This window comes from Doryrhamphus excisus, chromosome 1, assembly GCF_030265055.1.
Source record: "Doryrhamphus excisus isolate RoL2022-K1 chromosome 1, RoL_Dexc_1.0, whole genome shotgun sequence".
In the NCBI taxonomy this organism is placed as follows: domain Eukaryota; kingdom Metazoa; phylum Chordata; class Actinopteri; order Syngnathiformes; family Syngnathidae; genus Doryrhamphus; species Doryrhamphus excisus.
This window is the reverse complement of record NC_080466.1, coordinates 26,621,699-26,646,891: the sequence shown is the minus strand read 5'-3', so window position 1 is coordinate 26,646,891 and position 25,193 is coordinate 26,621,699. Positions and strand designations below refer to the sequence as shown.

At 41.4% G+C, this 25,193-nt stretch overlaps 2 protein-coding genes across 2 annotated transcripts; both read left to right on the top strand.

The window, feature by feature from the left end:
- The first annotated feature begins 409 nt into the window (after nt 1-409).
- LOC131134242 (acyl-coenzyme A thioesterase 2, mitochondrial-like) lies at nt 410-2,961 on the top strand. The gene is made up of 3 exons (XM_058079295.1): nt 410-866; nt 934-1,136; nt 2,371-2,961. The coding sequence occupies exons 1-3, from the start codon at nt 410-412 to the stop codon at nt 2,959-2,961; spliced, it is 1,251 nt and encodes a 416-aa protein (XP_057935278.1).
- A 3,369-nt stretch (nt 2,962-6,330) lies between these two features.
- gpr176 (G protein-coupled receptor 176) lies at nt 6,331-13,105 on the top strand. Its single transcript, XM_058078931.1, has 4 exons — nt 6,331-6,525; nt 6,615-6,952; nt 9,262-9,514; nt 11,343-13,105. The coding sequence occupies exons 2-4, from the start codon at nt 6,724-6,726 to the stop codon at nt 12,544-12,546; spliced, it is 1,686 nt and encodes a 561-aa protein (XP_057934914.1). The 5' UTR covers nt 6,331-6,525; nt 6,615-6,723; the 3' UTR covers nt 12,547-13,105.
- Nucleotides 13,106-25,193: the final 12,088 nt, after the last annotated feature.

The window sequence follows — 25,193 nt, the reverse complement described above, 5'->3', positions numbered from 1 at the left end:
GGCAGGGGGGGTCTCCCCTTGCATGCGTGGGTTTTCTCCGGGTATTCCGGTTTCCTCCCACATTCCAAAAACATGCTAGGTTAATTGGCAACTCCAAATTGTCCATAGGTATGAATGTGAGTGTGAATGGTTGTTTGTCTATATGTGCCCTGTGATTGGCTGGCCACCAGTCCAGGGTGTACCCCGCCTCTCGCCCAAAGACAGCTGGGATAGGCTCCAGCATTGGTGCATTGGTAGTGTATTGATAGTGTATTGGTAGTGTATTGATAGTGTATTGATAGTGTATTGGTCGTGTATTGGTAGTGTATTGATAGATTCTTCATGTGAGTCATGTCCCTTGCCATGACAGATGCTGTAGCGACGTCACTGAAAGCAACTTTTGGAAGATTTCCGACTCACAGCATCCGGAATGGCTTTCTGTCAGATCCGCCTAAAAATCCTCCCCGGTGTTCGCTGTCTAGCAGACAAACTGGTGCAAGTGAAAGTGGAGGGTCTCGCTCCCCACAAACCAGTAGAATTAAGATCCAGGCTGGTTGATGACAAGGGGGTCGTTTTCAAAGCTTCTGCCCGCTACAAAGCTGATGAATCGGGCCTGGTCGACGTGAGCAGCGCCCCCTCTCTGGGAGGGAGCTACACCGGAGTGGAGCCCATGGGTTTGCTGTGGGCCATGGCGCCAGAGACTCCACACAGGAAACTTGTGAAGAAGAATGTGCTGAGCCCGACTCTAGTTGAGATAGCGGCACTCAACGGCGACACCGGAGAACTCCTCGCCAGTCAAACCAATGAGAGAGAATACATGACAGAGGGCATGAGGAGAATCCCGGTGCGAGACGGACGAGTCCGAGGAGTCCTGTTCATCCCTCCAGGTTGGTCTTGGTTATTTCATTAACTCCAGTGTTTCTACCCTTTGATGTGACTTTCAGTTCTTTTCAGGAAAAGGTCCCTTCCCTGGAGTTGTGGATCTATATACCTTCGGTGGAGGCCTCGGTGAACAGAGAGCTAGCCTCTTGGCAACCAAAGGTTTTGTGGTGCTGGCACTGGCCTATTATGGATACCAGGATTTACCAAAAAACCCCAAACGCTTGGATTTGGAATATCTTGAAGAGGCTTCAAACTACCTACAGAATCATTCAGAGGTTAGTTGATTTATAAAAGTATGTGTCAGGATGCACTTCCACCAAAAACAAAGATCTATCTTCATCATGTTCATGGTGGTTAAGGCAAAGTCATAATTACATAACAACTTTGGTTGTCTTGAACCAGTCAGGATGTGCTATTCATATCACTATATTGACTGTTACCATGGTACCCATTATGTCATTGGATGGTCATATCACCTCCTACTTCGGTACTACGTGACAAAAAAAAGTTAATTATATTAGGAAAGCAGGAAGTGAACAAATGTAACAGTTACTGATTGTAAAAGTACCAGATGGAGGGGTAGGATTTAATCAGCTTTGCTTCTTCCTACTCCTTTTGGACACGTGGAACTGTGAACTGATTATGGGATGCATTCAATTGTAATCTGATGCATGTTCAAATGAATTAAAACCATTACCATTACCATTACCATTACCATTAGTAGACAATAACACAAGAACTATTAATTCATATAAATTACTAGGTCAGCCTAAAATAGCCAGTTTATTTCATTAACCCATTCAATTTCAGCCATTCTCAGTACCAGAAGAAGCGGCACTAGAACAAAGGTACTACGTTTCAGCAAAATTTCAGTTGCCAACAAAAAACGGTAAAAAAAAACAGTTGTTATGTAGCTATGCCGAAACATAAACAATTTGCCTCTCATACATTCATTCATTCATTTTCTACCACTTATCCTCACGAGGGTCGCGGGGGGTGCTGGAGCCTATCCCAGCTGTCTTCACCCTGGATTGGTGGCCAGCCAATCACAGGGCACATATAGACAAACAACCATTCACACTCACATTCATACCTATGGACAATTTGGAGTGGCCAATTAACCTAGCATGTTTTTGGAATGGGGGAGGAAACTGGAGTACCCGGAGAAAAACATGCATGCACGGGGAGAACATGCAAACTCCACACAGAGATGGCCGAGGGTGGAATTGAACCCGGGTCTCCTAGCTGTGAGGTCTGTGCGCTAACCACACAACCGCTGTGCAGCCGACTCTCATACAATAAACCATAATGTGGTTATAAATATACCTCTTCTTTATTGTCACTGGACCACAATGAGGTGCGTTCAGGGGCATTACGTATATCCCGATATATGTCTTGTTTTTTTCCAAAATACAGCTAAATTGGGGCTATTTCACCCATAACGGAAAATGGTGAGTAATCAGGATGAATTAATTTGATAACATTTTGAATATAATATGTCTTCTGCAGGTTGAAGGTCCCGGCATCGGTGTCATATCCATGTCCCACAGTGGTGCTCTGGGTTTGTCCATGGCATCCTTTCTCCCAGGAATCACAGCAACAGTCTGCATTAATGGCTGCAATGCCAATACGGTGATCCCATTACACTACAAAGATATCGTTATACCGCCGCTGCAACCTCTCATGAAAAACACGCAAATGACAGAATCTGGGATTGCCGATATACGTACCGTCATGCCGGATCCAACCCTGGAACAAAATAGAGCGTCTTTGATTCCAATAGAGCGTGCCAGGAGTCATTTTCTATTTGCTGTTTCAGAAGACGACCACAATTGGACCAGCGCTTTATTTGCCAAGCAGGCCGCTGAGCTTTTGGAGAGTCACGGCAAGGAGTCGTTCCAAGTGGTTTCTTATCCCAATGCTGGTCACCTTCTGGAGGTTCCTTACATGCCGTTGTGCCCATCCGGGTTCCATGCGGCAATAGGGAGTGCTGTGGTGTTTGGTGGCCAGCCAAAGGCCCACTCGGAGGCTCAGCTGGACCTGTGGGAGCGAGTCCAAGAGTTCTTCAAGAGACACTTGAACGACACCGGCACTCATTAGGAAGCGTGTCATGAATCCAAGACTGGTTGTCCGTAGCCAGCAATGCTCATATCCTGAACGATTTGGTTATATTTAGTCATATCTTTGTTTTTATATCGGTTTTCATGATTGGGGAAAAAAATCCGATACCGATGTCAATCTATATCGCATATCTGCACTATCTATATCTGAACCGTTCTTGTCCAGGTTAGAATAATGAAACAACATCCATCCGTTTTCTATGCCGCTTATCCTCACTACGGTCGCGGGGATATGCTGGAGCCTATCCCAGTTGTCTTCGGGCGAGGTGGGGTACACCCTGGGCTGGTGGCCAGCCAATGGCATGGCACATATAAACAAACAACGATTCACACTCACATTCATAATTATTAGAGCCCCGTAGCCATGACATAACACCCCTATAATCACATTAACACTTTTAATACCCAATATTCATTCATTCATTTTTTACCTCTTATCTTCACGAAGGTCTCAGGGGGTGCTGGAGCCTATCCCAGCTGTCTTCGGGCAAGAGGCGAGGTACACCCTGGACTGGTGGCCAGCCAGTCACAGGGTACATATAGACAAACAACCATTCACACTCACATTCATAATTATTAGAGCCCTGTAGCCATGAAATAACACCCCTATAGTCACATTAACACTTTTATTACCAAATATTCATTCATTCATTTTTTACCGCTTATCCTCACGAGGGTCGCAAGGGGTGCTGGAGCCTATCCCAGCTGTCTTTGGGTGAGAGGCGAGGTACGCCCTGGACTGTTGGCCAGCCAATCACAGGGCACATATAGACAAACAACCATTCACACTCACATTCATAATTATTAGAGCCCCGTAGCCATGACATAACAGCCCTATAATCACATTAACACTTTTATTACCCAATATTCATTCATTCATTTTTTACCGCTTATCCTCACGAGGGTCGCAGGGGGTGTTGGAGCCTATCCCAGCTGTCTTCGGGCGAGAGGCGGGGTACACCCTGGACTGGTGGCCAGCCAATCACAGGGCACATATAGACAAACAATCATTCACACTCACATTCATACTTATTAGAGCCCTGTAGCCATGACATAACACCCCTATAGTCACCTAAACACTTGTATGACTGTATTACACCTCATATCGCATCCGTTGAATGCCTTTTATTTGAATTTTCATTCATTTCGCTACTTTTGCTTTATTTAGGCTGTGAATATGTACAATAAGCTTAAATATGCATGGTTTTAATAATGGATCATATTTAACCCTGAAACAGGGAGTGATTGTTATGAACTACTATGATTAAGGGTGACGGTTACGGTATATTCAGGGTGTAGTCTACTAGCTATGGTATTGGTTTGGTTTTACTACGTTACACTGTACTTAGTTGTGTGTGTTTGTGGTACAAAAAGACCACGGGCCATAAACCTTAAATAAAGTATAAATGAAGTCAACTCATGAATTGCGTGGATCCAGTTTGAGTCCTTTTGTTGGCCAGCCCTTCCGAATAACATCTGACCGGAATAACATTCATCATGTTAACCGCTGCTGTGTTCGTGTGCGTGTACTATATCCGTCTTTTTCGCAAACCAATGAGGAATGTCACAGGAAGTTGCGAAGGAACACACAGAACAAGGTAACAGTATTTCATCCAGCGGTCATCAAGTTAGATACCCGAACCATCCACCAACAACACCGTAAGGCAGGGGTCTGAAACTCAATTTACTTGGGGGCCACTGGAGCTAGGGTCTGGGCGAGACTGGGCCACATCAGGTTTTCCAAAAAAAAACAAAAACGCATTTATTAAAAACAGAAAAATTAATAAACTTTGCTTTGGTTTCGATTTTTTACAATAAAAGCTCTGATAAAACATTCCACTGTTCTCAAATATATTAATTTTTATTTTTCTGCACAAAATAAGATGAAAAATAAATACACAAATCAAGAATAAAGAAAATCAATCAGTAATAAATGAATAAATATAATAATAATAATAATAAAACGGCAAATAATAAAAACTTAAGAAACCACATACAAATTACAAATACAAAAGACAAATTATTTTTTTCAGATTAAAATGAACAAAGCATTATTAGAGCCCTGTAGACATGACAAAACACGACTATAGTCACATTTATACTCTTTTTATTTACAACATATTGCGCAACTGCAGGGTCTTGAGACACATGCTAACTCGCAAACTAGAGAGCTAGCGACCTAAACGGTAGCCTTCAAGTTATTTCCTTTAAACTTAAATAGCCAAAAACGTACCACTTCCACACGGATAGAGAGGTTAACTATTAACAGTTATTTAACCTTTAAACATGAACATTAATCAAACGTAATAATTTTTTCTGGGTACATGATACCATACAGCATCCATATCAAACTTGCTCGGGCCGCACTAACATTAAAGTTTCATATCAAGGCGGGGGCCTCAAACGAGTGTCCTGCGGGCCACATTTGGCCCGCGGGCCGCGTGTTTGAGACCCCTGGACTAAAGCGTACAGACAGAGAGGCACCCCCTTATATGCTGGACCCCACCATCAAAGGGCGGGGGGGCCCATTTTGTGCATCAGTCACTGGTGGTGTAATGGTACAGCTGCTCCATGTTATTTTGCACTAAAATAACAATCTATAACAATCTAAATAACAATCTATTCCCCATTGTAGTCACATTACGCCACATTTGGCCCACGGGCCGCGTGTTTGAGACCCATGCCGTAAGGCATAGGATGCTTATGCTTTATGCTTGTCGTGTCGAACGTGTCGAATTATGTTAATTATGTTTATGTTTTTGCCTAGCTAGCTACTTCCTGGATCGTGAAGGATGACGTGTGATCTTCCACCAGCACAAACTTTTTCCACTAAAAATGGAAGGATGCAGGGGGCACTTTTGTGTTTTTATGTATTTTTTTAATTTTGTAAAATTTCTGAAACTGAATATTTCAATACAAAGGTTATTTTTATTAGTAGTATTAACATTTTAACTGCTTCTCTTTACATTTTTGCAGGCTTAATTTAATTTCTACAACGTGCTACGGACCAATAAAAACAAATAAAGTCCCCGGGGCCGCAGTTTGGACAACCTCGGTTTATAGCTGTGTTTAACCAAAACCAGCATAAAATATTGAAGAATTAGAATGTATTCCCAGTATAACCAGCACTGATTGATAATGTTAGTGTTATGATTAATATTTAATTACAATTTAGTTTTTATAAGCATTGATTTGATGAGACATCCATTGATCATTTGGGGGGGGGCTGCTTGCCATTCATGAAGGAGCATTTGCCCCCCCCCCCACACACACAAAAAAAGAGGTGGAGCTCCCCACTTTCGCCCCCCCATCCTCATCCCTCCTCCACTTTCACAAGTGTCACGCTGTAACCATGCATTCTTCGGGGGATCTCCTCACGAGCCAGCCGACCAATGGGCGACCTTTCCCGGCGTAGCAGCAGTCCGACAGCCAGGCGGAGAAGGAGCCAGGCGATGGTCTCCGAGCTCCGGCAGAGCGCTGCATCCTGCATCCGCGGAATGGACGTTGCATCGGGAGCAGCCGTTGCAGCTCGGAGCGCATGGATGTATGTAACTGATGCATTTGAACGCATCGTTGTGTTTGCTCTCCATCACATAATAATGCATTGATGACATCTGGCAATGCTTTGTCCAGGTTTTTTTTTTTTTGGTTTCTTTTGAAGGCAGTTTAAAAATGTTCCAGTGGAAGATCCACCAGCGATCGCAAAGAAATAAATAGATAAATAAAAACACCGGACCGCGACATGGAGAGCGGGAGCTGGGCTGCCATGGTGGGGGACGGCGCATCCAATATGACAGCCGCTCACATCTGGCTGAGTGTCCTCAACTCTTCCAGCCCGCCGACCCGGTGGGGCAGCAGTCCATCTGCCCCTGGAACCGCACTGGAGGACCAGAACCGTCTGATCCAGGAGCAAGCTTACCGGGACTTCACCACCACCCTCCAGGTTTTCATCCTGATAGGGTCTCTACTTGGTAAGTCCTCTGGTCATTCTATCTATATGGTTCAAATTCATCTTAATCTTTCAACTTGTCCCCTAAAATGTGAAATAATCCCAATAATTGCAATTAAATCAAAATATTGTCTTTTTCGACCACACTTTGGACGCCCGTGTTAAAACATGTTTTATGTTAAATCACCCAAGATGTTACTGTAGGAGACCAGAGTTGGAAGGGTTCTCTAGAACCAGCATGTTCTGCTTTTTCTTTGTTATGATTGGTTAGCATCCATTAGCACGCACAGGTGCTGTAAGATAATCAGTTTAGCTGAGACTAACACCATAGCTAACACAAGTCGCAGGGAAAAAGTGCTGACAGGAAGTGAGAGCGAAAACCTTGCCATCACCCAGCGTCGTGTCACTTCATTCCTCCTTTCTGGGTGTGTTTGCACCCCCCCCCATGGTGAGTTTTCCATTCGGCTCAGCTTTGTGTCATAAAAGACGTTATTGATTGAAGCCTTTGCACGACATTACAGCAAAACATAACAATAAATGTGCTGTAAAAAAAAAATCAATTTGAGCTTTTTGTGGTTTAAATAGAAAACAGTTAACGTTTTAACTGGCGGGTATTGATGGAAGGTGAGGGGGGAGCTGCCCTGTCGGGCACCAGATGCACACGGACGGTTTTTTCTGTCTTATCTTTCTGCAGCCGCTGCAGAGTGAATAGGTAGCCACGGTGAAATACAGTCGATGTCGGGATGCCCAAAGTGACAAAAATGGCCCTCACACCTGCTGATGCTGTGCAAGGGGGGGTGGGAGTGGGGTGGGGGGCACAAACACGACCACATGATACCATAGCAAATGGAAAGGAAAGAAAAACGCATTCAAGGTCCTTATTGACTTTTTAATGAACAATAATGTGTGTACCTAGAGCCTGTTTTATGAACACCAAACATGCAAAAATCTAGCATCTCCTTCATTTGTTTGCTCCATTTTTGAGAGAAAAGTGCATTTCCGAGGTTTTCATGACGCCCGGAAAGAAAAACTACCTTTAACTCACCCATGGCGAGATTAATATACCAAACAAAAACAAAAAAAACTGACATCTACACATATAGGGGCAGCAAGTGTGATCCTTTTGTTGGTCTGATGTATTGTTCTCTCGGTGGCTTGGAGCAGCAACATGTCCCTAAGTCATCGACTACAGCCACGAGGGAATATATCGCCTTTTAAAACCTATTTCTATACGTATGATTGCTGTGGTGTCGCTCCAAATTGAAGACCTTGTTCCTGCTAATACAGGACTATTGTGTTTATGTTATTGTTTGACTTAATGTCCTTTCCGTGAGACAATAGACAAATGGACAATGGTAATGGTTTAATTTCATTTGAACATGCATCAGATTACAATTAAGTGCATCCCATAATCAGTTCACAGTTCCACATGTCCAAAAGGAGTAGGAAGAAGCAAAGCTTATTAAATCCTACCCCTCCATCTGGTACTTTTACAATCAGTAACTGTTACATTTGTTCACTTCCTGCTTTCCTAATAAATTTAAATTTAAATTTAAATTTAAATTTAAATTTAAATTTAAATTTAAATTTTAATTTTAATTTTAATTTTAATTTTAATTTTAATTTTTTTTTTATTAAATATTTTTATTTTTTTAATTTATTTTATAAGAACTGTTTGAAGATGAGCTATTTCAGACCATGGACAAACATACCTCCATTGTTGACATTTTCCAACCCTTGATAGGAAAACGTGTATTAGAATTCACTTCCTGCTTTCCTAGTATATTTTAATTTTAATTTTAATTTTAATTTTAATTTTAATTTTAATTTTAATTTTAATTTTAATTTTAATTTTAATTTTAATTTTAATTTTAATTTTAATTTTAATTTTAATTTTAATTTTAATTTTAATTTTAATTTTTTAAATAAAAATTTTAATTAATTTTTTAATAAAATATTTTTATTTTTTTAATTTATTTTTATAAGAACTGTTTGAAGATGAACTATATCAGACCATGGACAAACATACCTCCATTGTTGACATTTTCCAACCCTTGATAGGAAAAGGTGTATAAGAACTCCAAAACGTACTTTAAACAGTAAACCCTTTTTATTGCGGTTATTTAAGAAATATGCATGAATATGGATGAGTATTTTCATCCAATCCAAAGGAAATTCCCCAGATGAATATCTTGAAAATAATCCCAAAAATGCTAGAACTAAAAAAAAACAAACAAACTAAAATCCTAGCAGCTAATGAGGCCCAAATGGATAATGGGAATGTTATGATCTGACTTTAAAGCTCTTCTCTTTGTTCCCGCCCCCCCACAGGGAACGCTACAGTGTTGTGGTGCACCTGCTCTACAAACGTCTTCAAATCGGTGACCAATCGTTTCATCCAAAACTTGGCATGCACGGGTATCTGCGCCGGCGTGGTGTGCGTTCCCTTCGACGTGGCGTTGGGCTCCAGCCCTCATTGCTGCTGGTGGCTTCACACTCTGCTGCTCTGCAAGGCCCTCAAGTTCCTCCAGAAGCTCTTTTGCTCGGTCACCATGCTCAATTTCAGCGCCATTGCACTGGACAGGTCAGTTCATGTCAGAGTTATTAAATCCTTCTCTCTGTTCTTATAACCACCGTGACCATGAACGTTGTTTGGAAAAGGCTGCATGGGTACCCGGTGCTCGCTTTGTTCAGGTTGGAAATACACCTGAAAGAAAGGAGAAAGGTTTCATCATAGTCATCCGATGCTTTATGCACTAGATTGCATGACCAAGTCAGGTAACGTGCGTCACTTGCTAACAATGGTGCTTTGTAATTGCACACATCAATGCTTCCAGCTCTATTTTTGCAAGCCCGACTTGTTGAAGGTGAATCATGTGTTGATGTGTGGAAAAAGTAGCCTGAAATGTCTGCACCAGTCCACCTAGCATACATCTTCACATGTTTCATTCATTCATTTTCTACCGTTTATCCTCACGAGGGTCGCGGGGGTGCTGGAGCCTATCCCAGCCATCTTCGGGCGAAAGGCGGGGTACACCCTGGACTGGTGGCCAGCCAATCACAGGGCACATATAGATTCACACTCACATTCATAATTATTAGAGCCCTGTAGCCATGAAATAACACCCCTATAGTCACATTAACACTTTTATTACCCAATATTCATTCATTCATTCATTCATTCATTTTTTACCGATTATCCTCACGACGGTTGCAGGGGGTGCTGTAGCCTATCCCAGCTGTCTTCGGGCAAGAGGCGGGGTACACCCTGGACAATTTGGAGTCGCTAATTAACCTAGAATGTTTTTGGAATGGGGGAGGAAACCGGAGTACCCGGAGAAAACCCACGCATGCACGGGGAGAACATGCAAACTCCACACAGAGATGGCCGAGGGTGGAATTGAACCCAGGTCTCCTCGCTGTGAGGTCTGCGCGCTAACCACACGACCGCCGTGCAGCCCCTAAGGTTGTATATTTTGATATAAAAATAATACAAATGGCAGAGGGTGGGATTGAACTCTAGCGGTGAGGCCTGCGCGCTAACCACTCGGCCGCCATGCAGCCCAATGAAGAACAATAAAAAATATATGACAATAATAATATAATTTTTACTATATTAAACTCTTCTGCACTCTGTGTGTATGCTAGCGGCCCCACACATGCACGGGGAGAACAGATGCAGCAGCTTGAGTAAAATAAAGCAAAAAAATATATATAGCGAATCTCTTCTACACTGATCTCTCCACCAGGAAGTACGCTGTCAATGCTAACCTCGCTTATTTATCTTTAAGATGGCTAATTTTCTGTTATTAGGTCTACTCTATTTGGTAATACAAGTATAGAGGTGACTATAGGTGTGTTATTTCACGTCTACAGGGCTCTAATAAAATAAACAATGTTTGTTTGTAATACAATGCATATCTAATCAATTGATTTCAAGGCCAAAACTGTAATTATTAGCCGAGAACCGCTAACCTCCAAAGTGCAGGCAGGGAGACGCCATACGGCTTCTGTGTTGCAGCTATCAAACCTATCCAAATGATGAATTATTTATTGTTATGGTGGGTGTTAGCGCTGTAGAGAGAGCACACGCGCTATCATGGGTCTGCAGTGCAGCTTATGAACCAGGCTGATGTAGAGACAAGACAGTCCTTCTCATAATTGATTTAGCTCATAATAAAGCCAAGACCGGCGGATGAGAGGTCATTTATGAATGTATTATATGGAATGGATGATTTTTAGGGATGAAAATCAATTTCAATTTTTGTGAGGATTATGCACGCTTAGCTTAGAAACTGGGAACCCCAGAGTGCAGGTGGATTGCAAGGTTTATGTGTCCTTGTGTGTATATATCCCATGTAAGAAGGTTCCAATACTTGTCCCAGTATTAGATATGTTCCTATGTTCTCCAGGTACTACTCCATCCTGTACCCGTTAGAGAGGAAGATCTCTGATGCCAAAGCCCGAGATCTGGTCATCTACATTTGGGTCCACGCCGTGTTGGCGAGTCTTCCTGTTTTCATCCTGACCAACGTGACGGATGTGTACGTGGCATCGTGCTGCGCAGACGACCACGGCAACTCCGTGGGGCGCACGGCGTACGTGTTGATCTACAACATCACCACCGTCGTGCTACCTCTGGGTCTGGTCTTCTTCTTCATGCTGCTCATCCGCAGAGCGCTCAGCGCCAGCCAGAAGAAGAAGGTGATCATCGCCGCCTTGCGGACTCCGCAGAACAGTATCTCCATTCCGTATGTGTCACGGCGAGAAGGGGAGTTGCATGCCAGTCTTCTGGCTGTAGTGCTGGCTTTCTCGGCCTGCAGCGCCCCCTATGGAGCCTTGGTGGTCTATCGCACCGTTTTGGAGGATCCCAAAGAGCTGCCTGTGTCCTTGTACCTCACGGCCTTATGGCTCCCCAAGGTGTCCCTGATCACCAACCCTCTTTTATTCCTGACGGTTAATCGCTTGGCACGCCACAGCTGCCTGGAACTCTTGTCCAGGATTCACAGACGCTACAGCCGCCGTAACGTGGTCAGCACGGGGGGGCTGGCCTCTCTCGGGGCCGAGGTGGTGATCGGAGAACCCATGGGACTGGAGACGGCAGGTCGCTCAGGGAGCCAGCTTCTGGAGATGTTCAACATCGGCCAGCAGCAGATTTTTAGACCCTCAGAGGAGGAAGAGGACCACGTAGGAAGTGACTTCCCTCCTCAGGGAACAGAAGGACCCGAAGAGGACCACAGGAGCGGGTCAAAGCAAACGCAGGTTATCACCAAAAACGATTTGTTGCAGGGACTCGCAGGCGGCCTCGCCAAGGACGGCCCACCTACACCCACGGCACCACGCTCATCGCCCGTCCACACGTGCGCCTACATGTCGTCGTCACAGGTGGCACCGGCTACGCTTCCGGAAAGGGACGACCCCACGCACTTCGGGTTTGGACCCTTTGAGCTGCCGCCTCAGTGGTTGCCCGAGACCAGGAACAGCAAGAAGAGGCTGCTGCCTCCTTTGGGGAACACTCCCGAGGAGCTGATCCAGACCAAGATGCCCAGACCACGACCCGAACGGCGGATAAGCAGGAACAACAAAGTGAGCACGATCCCCGTTGTGGACCCGTGACCTCATCCAGGTGGACTCTGGTCTCAAACATACGTGGAGGTTTTTCTCAGACTGAAGATGAGACGCTCGGTTTCACATCCAGTAGGATAAGGGGTTTTCAATATGTGGAGCGGGCTCCCCCTAGGAGAATCAGAAGACTTCAGGGGTTGTGTAGCAGCTTGAGAAACATAAAGAAAAACACTGATTGCAGCCAGAAAATATAACCTTAAAAAAATACTTTTTGAGGGGGTAATTGAAGGGAGGTGGCCCGTCCCTCGTAGAGACGCTCCCTTTTCCTGGAGTCATTGTCATTTCCTTCTCTGGTGTTTGCTAACGTAATAAAAGTGTATGTAAACCAAGTCATTACAAGATAATAGTGTTTTGTTATTTACCATCTGGAGTGGATGAATGACTGAAATTGCAGTTGTCCCTCGCCACTTTGCCGTTCAAATTTGATAAACACGCTGACAAAACCCCCACCCACCCCCCGAGGGCAGCCCACCCTACTAGCACTGCATTAAAGTGACACTGCCTCATTTTTACCAGTTTTTTTTAGCAACCATTGGAAACCAAACCGACACCCAAGATACATTTTTCTTTGTTTTTGATTTGATTGCAAATTGTTGCATGAGCAAATGCAGTGATCGAACATGAAAAAAAGAGAGGAAGTGGAAAGTGCAGAGAGCAGCACCGCAGTTGCCCTCAAATACACTCCATATGAAATATTTATGACTCTGTGACTCATGTAGTGACTCACTGCAATAGAAGCACTGTTGCATATAATATAACATTGTATATTCTGAACCATGGTGTCATCTTAAATAGAAAACTAAAATCATCACACCGCAACTTAACATTCAAAAGGTAAATAAGAAATGTACATGACAAGTACAAATACCATTCATTCATTTTTTACCGCTTATCTTCACAAGGGTTGCGGAAGGTGCTATCCTATCCCAACTGTCTTTGGACGAGAGGTGGGGTACACCCTGGACTGGTGGCCAGCCAATCACAGGGCACATATAGACAAACAACCATTCACACTCACATTCATACCTATGGACAATTTGGAGTTGCTAATTAACCTAGCATGTTTTTGGAATGTGGGAGGAAACCGGAGTACCCGGAGAAAACCCACACATGCACGGGGAGAACATGCAACCTCCATACTAAGATGGTCAAGGGTGGGGAAAAACAAAATAAGAAGCCAAAAAGTTACCACTTCCACACAAAATAGGAGGAGAACTCATTCATTCATTCATTTTCTACCACTTATCCTCACAAGGGTCGCGGGAAGTGCTGGAGCCTATCCCAGCTGTCTTCGGACAAGAGGCGGGGTACACCCCGGACTGGTGGCCAGCCAATCACAGGGCACATATAGACAAACAACCATTCACACTCACATTCATACCTATGGACAATTTGGAGTCGCCATTAACCTAGCATGTTTTTAAAATGTGGGAGGAAACCGGAGTACCCGGAGAAAACATGCAAACTCCACACAGAGATAACCAAGGGTGGAATTGAACTCGGGTCTCCTAGCTGTGAGGCCTGCGTGCTAACCACTTGCAGATATGATAGTATTATTCATTCATTAATTCATTTTCTACCGCTTATCTTCATAAGGGTTGCGGGGGGTGCTGGAGCGTATCCCAGCTGTCGGGCGAGAGGCGGGGTACACCCTGGACTGGTGGCCAGCCAATCACAGGGCACATATAGACAAACAACCATTCACACTCAAATTCATACCTATGGACCATTTGGAGTCGCCAATTAACCTAGCATGTTTTTGGAATGTGGGAGGAAACCGGAGTACCGAATGGAATGCCGAAGGTGGAATTCAACCCGAGTCTCCTAGCTGTGAGGTCATCGCGCTAACCACTTTTCCACCGTGCAGCCCCTAAGATTGTATATTTTGATGTAAAAATAATACAAAACATTTTCTAAAACACATCGCCCGTAATATGTTGTATGTCTCATATTGTAGATGTACTCGACATTTGTACTACTGTCAATTGTACTGTCATAAAATACAAAAAAAATATGAAATTCCAGTGAAGTCCAGTCTTGTTTAAATATGAATTTAAGGAAAAGACAAATCTTTTGCTCAACCACATCAATGATATCAGTGAAAAGCTTTTTTTTTTTAAATCATTGTTTTGATTGCCTGCGTCTCCTTGGCAAGGCATACTACAAAGCCTCAACATGAACCTTTGGCTGATGTACACAGCCAGGTAGCACTTCAAATATTTATCAAGCTGTAACTTCCCTACACCCCCAGGCTTTCCCACAATCCATTGCTGTGTCTACAAAGAACCTGAATCCGCATCAGTGCATTCATCCATTGTTACCAACATGTAAAGAAGAGATGAGGATGCGTTTTTCCACGTTTAAAAGTGATTATAGTTCTGTGGACACAAATACTGACGTTAAAAAGTGGAAAAAAACAGTTGTTTGATGATTCTGCTTCAGTAAAACCAGTATCGTACCAGCAACTCCTCTGTTTGATAACACTTACTTTCTCCAGGTTGTTGGTGTGAGAGTGACAAGAAGAAACGCTTAGTCATTTGGCATGTATAAAACATCAATATCAACCCATTTATTTCATTCTTTTTTTTGTACAGAAAAAAATAGTTGGTATTATTATTATTGTCTTAATATATTTCCAAGTCACTTTATGGCAGGGGTCTCAAACTCAATTTACCTGGGGGCCACTGGAGCTAGGGTCTGGGCAAGGCTGGGCCCCCCCCCCAATAAAACGCATTTATTAAAAACAGAAAAATATACAAACTTTTTCAGTGCTTTGGTTCCGATTTTCTACAATAAAAGCTCTGATAAAACATTCCACTGTTCTCAAATATCTTAATTTTTATTTTTCTGCACAAAATAAGATAAACAATAATAAATAAGCAAATCAAGAATAAAGAAAATCAATCAATCAGTAATAAATAAATATAATAATAATAATAAAATGGCAAATAATAAAAACTTAAGAAACCACATATAGTTGGTGGGTAGACAAATTATTTTTTTCAGATTAAAATGAACAAAGCATTATTAGAGCCCTGTAGACATGACAAAACACGACTATAGTCACATTTATACTCTTTTTATTTACAACATATTGCGCAACTGCAGGGTCTTGAGACACATGCTAACTCGCAAACTAGAGAGTTAGCGACCTAAACGGTAGCCTTCAAGTTATTTCCTTTAAACTTAAAAAGCCAAAAACTTACCACTTCCACACGGATAGTGAGGATAACTATTAACAGTTATTTAACCTTTAACATGAACATTAATCAAACGTAATAATTTTTTCTGGGTACATGATACCATACAGCATCCATATCAAACTTGCGCGGGCCGCACTAACATTAAACTTTCATATCAAGGCGGGGGCCTCAAACTGGGCCACATTTGGCCCGCGGGCCGCATGTTTGAGGCCCCTGCTTTATGGAATTCTACCCATCATCCACAATCCTTATTTTCCAAAAACCCGAACAAGGTATTATGGTTTTATGTTATGGGCATGCTGTGACCATGTAGCAACAAGTACCTTCGTGATAACATGTAATACTTTGGAGTATTTTACCATATTTTGGTCAGTTTAAGCATTATCGGAACTTCCTTCCTGTGCGTATTGATTTATTTGATTTCCCAAGCCTTTACTGGCGTCTCATTAAGCGTTGTGTGTGTTAATGGCGTCAAAGTCGTTTCCGTGGTCCCCGTGGGATTCCTCTCCGAGTCCACAAAACACATGTGAACTGGTTTCACGCACCCTCAAGGATTCTGCCGTTGAGTGTTGGTCCACAGTTCCACGACCAGGAACTGCTCCTCCTGAATCCGAGATTCAACAATCCGACGGATTCTCCTCTCCAGAACCCCCGAATAGACCTTACCAGGAAGGCTAAGGGGTGGGATCCCGTGGAAGTTGGAACACGCCCCCCAACCTCCGCCATCATCCCGGTCTGCCAATCCAGAGGCAGCATCCCCGATGTCAAAATGTCATGTCAGCCATGACACCCTCACAGCGCCCTTAAGGATGCCCTTAAGGACCTCCGGGCGGATCTCATCAACCCTGAGGGCCCTGCCACTGAGGAGATTCTTCACCACCTTGGTACCCTCAGCCCCCAGAGGTAGGTCCGGAATCTCTTTGAAGCTGTCTCAATGGCTTCTTCGAGGTCCTCCCACATCCACGTTTTTGCCTCAGCGACTGCCAGAACCGCAAACATCTTGGCTTGCTGGTACCTGTCAGCCGCCTCTGGAATCTCGTTTGCCAAAAAGGACTGATAGGACTCCTTCTTCACCTTGATGGCATCCCTCACCACCGATGGAGTATGGATTCATTCAAGCTATTTTTGTACGATTTGACTTGAAGCTAAATATACTTAGATGTATTGTTATTTTAGTGCAAAATAACATGGAGCAGCTGTACCATTACACCACCAGTGATTGATGCACAAAATGCCCCCCCCCCCCGCCCTTTGATGGTGGGTCCAGCATATAAGGGGGTGCAGCTCTGTCTGTACCCTTTAGTCCAGGGGTCTCAAACACGCGGCCCGCGGGCCAAATGTGGCCCGCAGGACACTAGTTTGAGGCCCCCGCCTTGATATGAAACTTTCATGTTAGTGCGGCCCGCGCAAGTTTGATATGGATGCTGTATGGTATCATGTACCCAGAAAAAATTATTATGTTTGATTAATGTTCATGTTAAAGGTTAAATAACTGTTAATAGTTATCCTCTCTATTCGTGTGGAAGTGGTAAGTTTTTGGCTTTTTAAATTTAAAGGAAATAACTTGAAGGCTACCGTTTAGGTCGCTAGCTCCCTAGTTTGCGAGTTAGCATGTGTCTCGAGACCCTGCAGTTGCGCAATATGTTGTAAATAAAAAGAGTATAAATGTGACTATAGTCGTGTTTTGTCATGTCTACAGGGCTCTAATAATGCTTTGTTCATTTTAATCTGAAAAAAATAATTTGTCTACCCACCAACTATATGTGGTTTCTTAAGTTTTTATTATTTGCCGTTTTAATATTATTATTATTATATTTATTCATTTATTACTGATTGATTGATTTTCTTTATTCTTGATTTCTTTATTTATTTTTCATCTTATTTTGTGTAGAAAAATAAAAAGTAAGATATTTGAGAACAGTGGAATGTTTTATCAGAGCTTTTATTGTAGAAAATTGGAACCAAAGCGAAGTTTTTAAAAAAAATTTTGTTTTTAATAAATGCGTTTTTTTTTTTGAAAACCTGATGCGGCCCAGTCTCACCCAGACCCGAGCTCCAGTGGCCCCCGAGTAAATTGAGTTTGAGACCCCTGCTTTAGTCCTTTTAAACGATCAAACTTGAGTAGCCACACTGCATGTGTCATTGATAGGAAAGCCCACCATTATTCTGGTCGCCACTGGTCGCCATTTTGTAAAGCAAATCCTAGTTCCAGCAATCCAGACTGGCAAAGCATTTCATTTTATAATCTTCTTTGACTGACGGTAAGACGGAGCACATGATGGATTTCCGAGGCGGAGAAAAGCCTCCACTTATGTGATGGGCTTTGTTTTACCCCTGGACTTATTCATGTGGTCATTCATATTAACGTACTAACGGTCTGCAATGTAAACCAACTGTCATCACAATTACCTCACTTCATGTGGGACAGGGGTGGGCAAACATGCGGCCCGGGGGCCACATTCGGCCCACCAAGCATTAGAAAACGGCCCGCTAGTTGCTTTTTAAGTATTTCAACTTCTAACATACAAAGTGGCAACATGACTTGCCAGTCGGATGTCGTATTTAGTAAAAAAAAAAACGTCAAATTGAATGACATAGTTTGATGTGGTCTGATGTTTAAAGTGCTCCTGAAAAAAGGACACGAGAACATACAACTGATAGCATAACACTTTTACAGATAAAATTATTACTACTACTACTACTACTACTACTACTACTAATAATAATAATCATAACAACAACAATAATAATAATAATAATAATATACAAATGATAGTATAACACGTTTACAGATAACATTAATAATAATAATAATAATAATAATAACATACAACTGATAGTATAACATATTTACAGATAAATTAATAATAATAATAACATACAACTGATAGTATAACACTTTTACAGTTAACATTAATAATAATAATAATAATAATAATAACATACAACTGATAGTATAACACTTTTACAGATAACATTAATAATAATAATAATAATAATAATAATAACATACAACTGATAGTATAACACTTTTACAGATAACATTAATAATAATAATAATAATAATAATAATAATAATAACATACAACTGATAGTATAACACTTTTACAGATAACATTATTATTATTAATAATAATAATAATAATAATAATAATAATATAAAAATAATAACATACAACTGATAGTATAACACTTTTACAGATCAAATTAATAATAATAATACATTTTATTTGTATAGCACTTTTCAAAATACTTACAGATGCTTTACAGTGAAGAAAAATAGAGTTGAGTAAAAAGTAGTAAAAAGTAAAAATTAGACAAATAATTCAAGGAAAATTATAAGCATAAAATAGTGTGTGTTTGTGTGTTAAATATATGTTCTGGCACCCCGGACAATTTTGTTAACTCAATGCGACCCACGAGTCAAAATATTTGCCCACCCCTGATATGGGACAATGTTCATGGGGGGGGGGGGGGGGGGGGGGGGGGGGCAGGTAAACTGTCCATCACTCACTCAATATTATTTAATTTGAGCAAATCATCTCATGAAATATAATTGTGACAAGCTTTATAAATCACTCAGCAGCTATTTGAAATGTTGACAACAGAACTCGGACCACGCCCAGTTAGGACTACAAGAGCTATTCATTCATTTCCATAGCTTATTTTACCAGAACATTACCAAAAAATCCACCACTCATGTTTTGTATTTCCCAATGCTGCGTGTTGCATTTGTGTGGCTAAACCTCGGCCTTTGTATTTTCCAAATAGCCTTTCCCTCGATGTCTTTCCTGCTCTTACGACACTACAATAGCGTCACGTTGTTTGGAGGCTGCACACCACGTACGAAACCCATTTTGGGTCTGTGAGCGTTATTTCAAAAGCTGCTATTGACTTGACAATGTGTCCATTGTTGTGGATAATCTGCAGAGTAAGCAGTTTATAGAAAAAAAACAACTTTATTGACTTGAAAAAGAAAGCATTTTTATTCCAGCATTTATTATAACATAAAGAAATGAACATCATCACGTGCATGTGGTTCAAATGTAGCCTATGGAGAGCAATGTACAAGTCCACCTTCTTCATGGGAAGATGAAATGTTTTTCTAGAACTTGATCTTTTCACCCTCCCTAATCATTACTCCTAATAACTAAAGCAATGACTGAGGTAATTAGCAGGGTTGCCTAGCAACAGGTAACCCAGATACTAAAGAGTAACGCCTGTGGCAAGTACAATGTGCTCGCTGTCGACTCCGTAATCCTCATTGGATGGCAAGTCTCTGTCTTTGTATGTGACGCTGCACCTTTTGAACCCTGCTAACGACAACCATAGTAACAAAGAATAATGATTCTCTTTAAGCAAGGGAGACCGTGTTTGAATCCCATTGGATTGTACGGATGTACCTCGTGTTATGTTCAATTAAAAGCAAACAAAAACAACCATGTGTCTCGTTCCGTGGAGTTTCCTTCTTTGGAATTGTTCCCATCATCAGTACATATTAAAGGCAGGGGCGTCGCTAGGTTCTGAGGACAGGAGGGGGGCTTAGCCCCCTGGAGATGCACAGGATATGAATGAATGTAGTAGACATTCAACAAAAAAATCCAAAAAACAAATAAGGAACAAGGACCGGGATATAACTTTTCACACTTTTGGACAGATTTAGTAGAGATAATCAATTGTTTTAGGACACCATTAAATTTACACAAGTACTACACACAATCTACACTGCAAAACCGCTGCTCAAGCTCTGCAACCATTCTGTCCAGTGGACAGTGATCAATTATTTTATTTAATTTAATTTAATTTCATTTCATTTTATTTTATTTTATTTTATTTTATTTTATTTTATTTTATTTTATTTTATTTTATTTTATTTTATTTTATTTTATTTTATTTTATTTTATTTTATTTTATTTTATTTTACTATTTATTTATGTTTATTATATTATTAATTAGCCTATTATTATTACTATCATCATTATTCTTCTTTTGATTATTGTAGTAGACATTCAACAAAAAACAAAAAAATCCAAAAAACAAATAAGGAACAAGGACCGGGATATAACTTTTCACACTTTTGGACAGATTTTGTAGAGATAATCAATTGTTTTAGGACACCATTAAATTTACACAAGTACTACACACAATCTACACTACAAAACCGCTGCTCAAGCTCTGCAACCATTCTGTCCAGTGGACAGTGATCAATTATTTTATTTTATTTTATTTTATTTTATTTTATTTTATTTTATTTTATTTTATTTTATTTTATTTTATTTTATTTTATTTTATTTTATTTTATTTTATTTTATTTTATTTTCATTCATTCATTCATTCATTCATTCATTCATTCATTTTCTACCGCTTTTTCCTCACGAGGGTCGCGGGGGTGCTGGAGCCTATCCCAGCTGTCTTCGGGCGAGAGGCGGGGTACACCCTGGACTGGTCGCCAGCCAATCACAGGGCACATATAGACAAACAACCATTCACACTCGCATTCATACCTATGGACAATTTGGAGTGGCCAATTAACCTAGCATGTTTTTGGAATGTGGGAGGAAACCGGAGTACCCGGAGAAAACCCACGCATGCACGGGGAGAACATGCAAACTCCACACAGAGATGGCCGAGGGCGGGGACCGAACCCTGGTCTCCTAGCTGTGAGGTTTGCGCACTAACCACCAGACCGCCGTGCCGCCTTTATTTTATTTTATTTTATTTTATTTTATTTTATTTTATTTTATTTTATTTTATTTTATTTTATTTTATTTTATTTTATTTTATTTTATTTTACTATTTATTTATGTTTATTATGTTATTAATTAGCCTATTATTATTACTATCATCATTATTCTTCTTTTGATTATTACTGGTATTAATCAGAAGTAGTATTAGCCTGCTTATTGGCTTGCTAATTAGCCTGCTTTTGTCCTACTATATGAAATTTGTCAGATCTAAATACCTAAATAATTTGGTATTTTTTGTAGAGTTTTTACATTTTTTTTATAGATTTTTGTAATCTATAAAAAAATTTAAAAACTCCATGAGGCGTCTTTAGGCCTGTTTAGGGGGGCCCTAAATAATTTGGTATTTTTTATAGAGTTTTTAAAAAAATTTTATAGATTAAAAAAAAAAAAAGATTTAGGGCCCCCCTAAACAGGCCTAAACAGGCCACTGATTATAGGTTTAACAAACCTTGTGAAGATTTGTTGTTATCATTTCTTCAGACAAGTCCCAGCCAGCTGTTTTTGCCAGAGGGCAGACCAACCCACATCGACTGTGATCTGTTCTTCCTTGTGTATTATAATATTCAACACATATTCATCCTCATTGAAAACATGACATGACTAGACGTGGGCTGGAGGGGGAAGCACAGATTGAAAAGCTTAGAGAAGCAACACGAGTCATCCTGTAGTCGGGATCTAGAGATATATACCTGCAAACTGCAGCTTTTCTTCCTGTCACTCACACACACACACACAACCGCACTGTGGATGAGTGGTTAGTATAGTCAGATTGGGAAGACTTAGGTTCGATTCTCCGCTTGGGCATCTCCATGTGTGTATGCTAGGTTAATTGGCGACTCCAATTGGCGGGGGAGTGCAGAACAAATTAAATAAAAAAAAATAATTGGGAAAAAGCTGAAATGTTGACACTAATATTACTATAATATAATATATATATTATAATATATATAATATAATATACTATAATATACTAACTAACCAATATTATGAATCCCCCCCTTTATCAGCCTTTTTACGAAAAAAAAAAATATATATGATAATGCCACCCTACATCATTTTATTGTCCACAGAGACCTGCTGTAGTACCCGGACTGACCTTTAAGAGGCAGTATTGTGCACCCAGACTGACATAATAAAAGACTTCTGTGCTAACTATAAAGCTTATAGGACACTCCAAATAAATAAACCAACATGTTTACATATTTATCCTAACACAACTATCAATCATCACGTATTCAAGCCTTCGACCCCATTATCTTTATGCTACCATGCTTTAATAAAGTAAGAACACGACCCCAGGAAGTAGAGCCCTGATTGGAGGAAACAAGTGTGACAAACAGGAAGTGCACGACAGGTGAAACAGACGCAGAGAAACACAGTTCCCAGTGAGTTGTTCTTTCCTATCACAAACATTTTTAAATGTAAATGTAATACTAACGGTATCAAAGTACACATATGAACTGTACTGTGTATACATGTGTATTTCAAGCGTGTCCAAAGTACTGCCCAGCTGGCATTGCAGCTTGTTTTTGTTTAAATGTTGATACTAATGATACTAATGATACTCGTCGTGTCACTTTTCAAACAAAGCTTAGCATATCTTCGTACATCTACTGTTCTTCCAACAGAGGGCGCTAGTGCACAACATTAAATACAGCAGCACCTGCTGACACCTAGTAAAGGTGTCTAAAAGTAAAACATTTGTACCACAAAGATCCAAAGATGGATGTGTTGGTCGATATGAAGTGGGTCAGGTAGAAGCAGTGAAATAAACGTAAATAAAAGTGAACAAACATGCTGTCATGCGTCCTGGAGTATTAAAGCGGTAAACTATATCTAATGTTGCTTAATGTTCTCATTGTATCAGAGCCAAGTGAATGGCAAACCAAGACCATCGCCGTGGACAAGTGGAGGGAATTTGTGGACTCTTCTATCAACACCCACGGGACAGAGACCCATGGATTTTAAGTCAAGTAAGTAAAAAAAAACAAACAAACATTTGTCAGTGCAGTACAAGGAGGCCCCCAATGACTGGGTTTGCCCTGGGTCCCCAAATGACTAAGTACGGCCCTGCTAACTATCACATAGACTTGACTTCATTAATCATGTGAGTCAAGAAATTAATTTCAAAGGGATGGAAAAGACTCATCAGAGCCACTTTTGGTTGACTCAACACACAATTGAAGCTCTTATGTTGTTTTTACCTTTAATTTGTCACTTTGACCACAACATCTTCACCCTTCGGTGATGGACAAGCGAGTGCTGACTTGGAATTAATGAGTCACTAATGTCTCGGCGGTTTTTGTGAGAATAGAATGTTATTCTAAAGCGAACGCGGTTTCGGAAAAACCAATCCACCAAGCCGTTTTTTTTTGTACCGTATGTCAAGTTTGATCATATAAAAGCAGTTTGTTATTTCCATACGGAGCGCAGGTGAATGGAACTGCTTTCTGATTGGTCAACCGATGCTGACCCGAAGCCAACAGGTCAACGCTTCTGTGGATGTGTCAAAACACAGAAAACGTGCGGCGTCGGGTGAATGTGTTTTCCTCATTAACTTGGCATGGCCGCTCGTCCTAATTAGTGGCACGGAGCTATGGCTGGAAAAAGTGAGCTTGGGCACGCGGTGCGGTGCCATCCGATGGACCTGCCAGCCCAACGTGCTACCTGCACGTCCTGATCCTATGCAGCCTCAGCCCGGTCAGATTCCATCTTAAGTGCACCTTTTGGAGAAGGTGCAGGTTGAAGGCAAGCGTCCTGCTGAGATCCTCCAGCAGCAACCGCCGAAGGGAGCAGACCCTGGAGGTGATGGAAGGCCTGCAAAGGCAACAAAGACTGTTTTGTCCCACCGGGCTGTGCCGATGCTAACATGAAACCAGCACCCTGTGGGATTAGGTTTCGGGAGAAGTGCTTTTCCAAAACAGTTTTCCTGTGTATGTTCAAGGTTGCTGGTAAATTGTAGGATCATGCTGCATTCCAGAACACTGAGGAAAGCGAAGTAGCGGCTACTAATTCATGTACCCTGACTTCTCCACGTTGTGCCCACAGATATCTTACCCGCTCTGGGAATGCCTTGGTGTCATTCCGGTGAGGCTGGAGACCAGGACGTCTGGTCTTCCTGCCCCTGTGCCCTGAATAATGAATGGTGTTAGTGAGTGACAGGAAGAGAAGCTGGTTACCTGGTTACAGATAGCGTGCTTGAGCGCTGATTGTTGATTGGTGTCAAAATGATAGACAAGCTCGCCATCTCATGATGGACGGATTTGGTATTTAATCATCATTTAAAGTTGCGGTGACACATTCTTTTCAAATGTTGGCTCCTTAAAATCTATTTTAGCGCCACATGCATCTCGAACAATGAAGTCGACACGAGCCAAGACAGGAAATGAGACGCCCATAAATGGTTCCTAACTTGAAATGACCTTTTTCATATCACACATAGTCATTTTATTCACCATCTGGAATTTGGGTTGGCGACCGTAAGATCATATTGAAGTAATCACTATGCATGGCTTCTTTTTGTTTGTCAGCAGAATATAAGTAGTAACACTACAATCAGATTAGGATGCATGCATGGCTCAGTGAGTAAAATGCCAACTACAGTCTTACTGGTTGCAGTTTTTATTATGGATCTGGGATCTGGTGCTTGATATGGAACTGAAACTGCAACATTGGAAAACATTTTCTC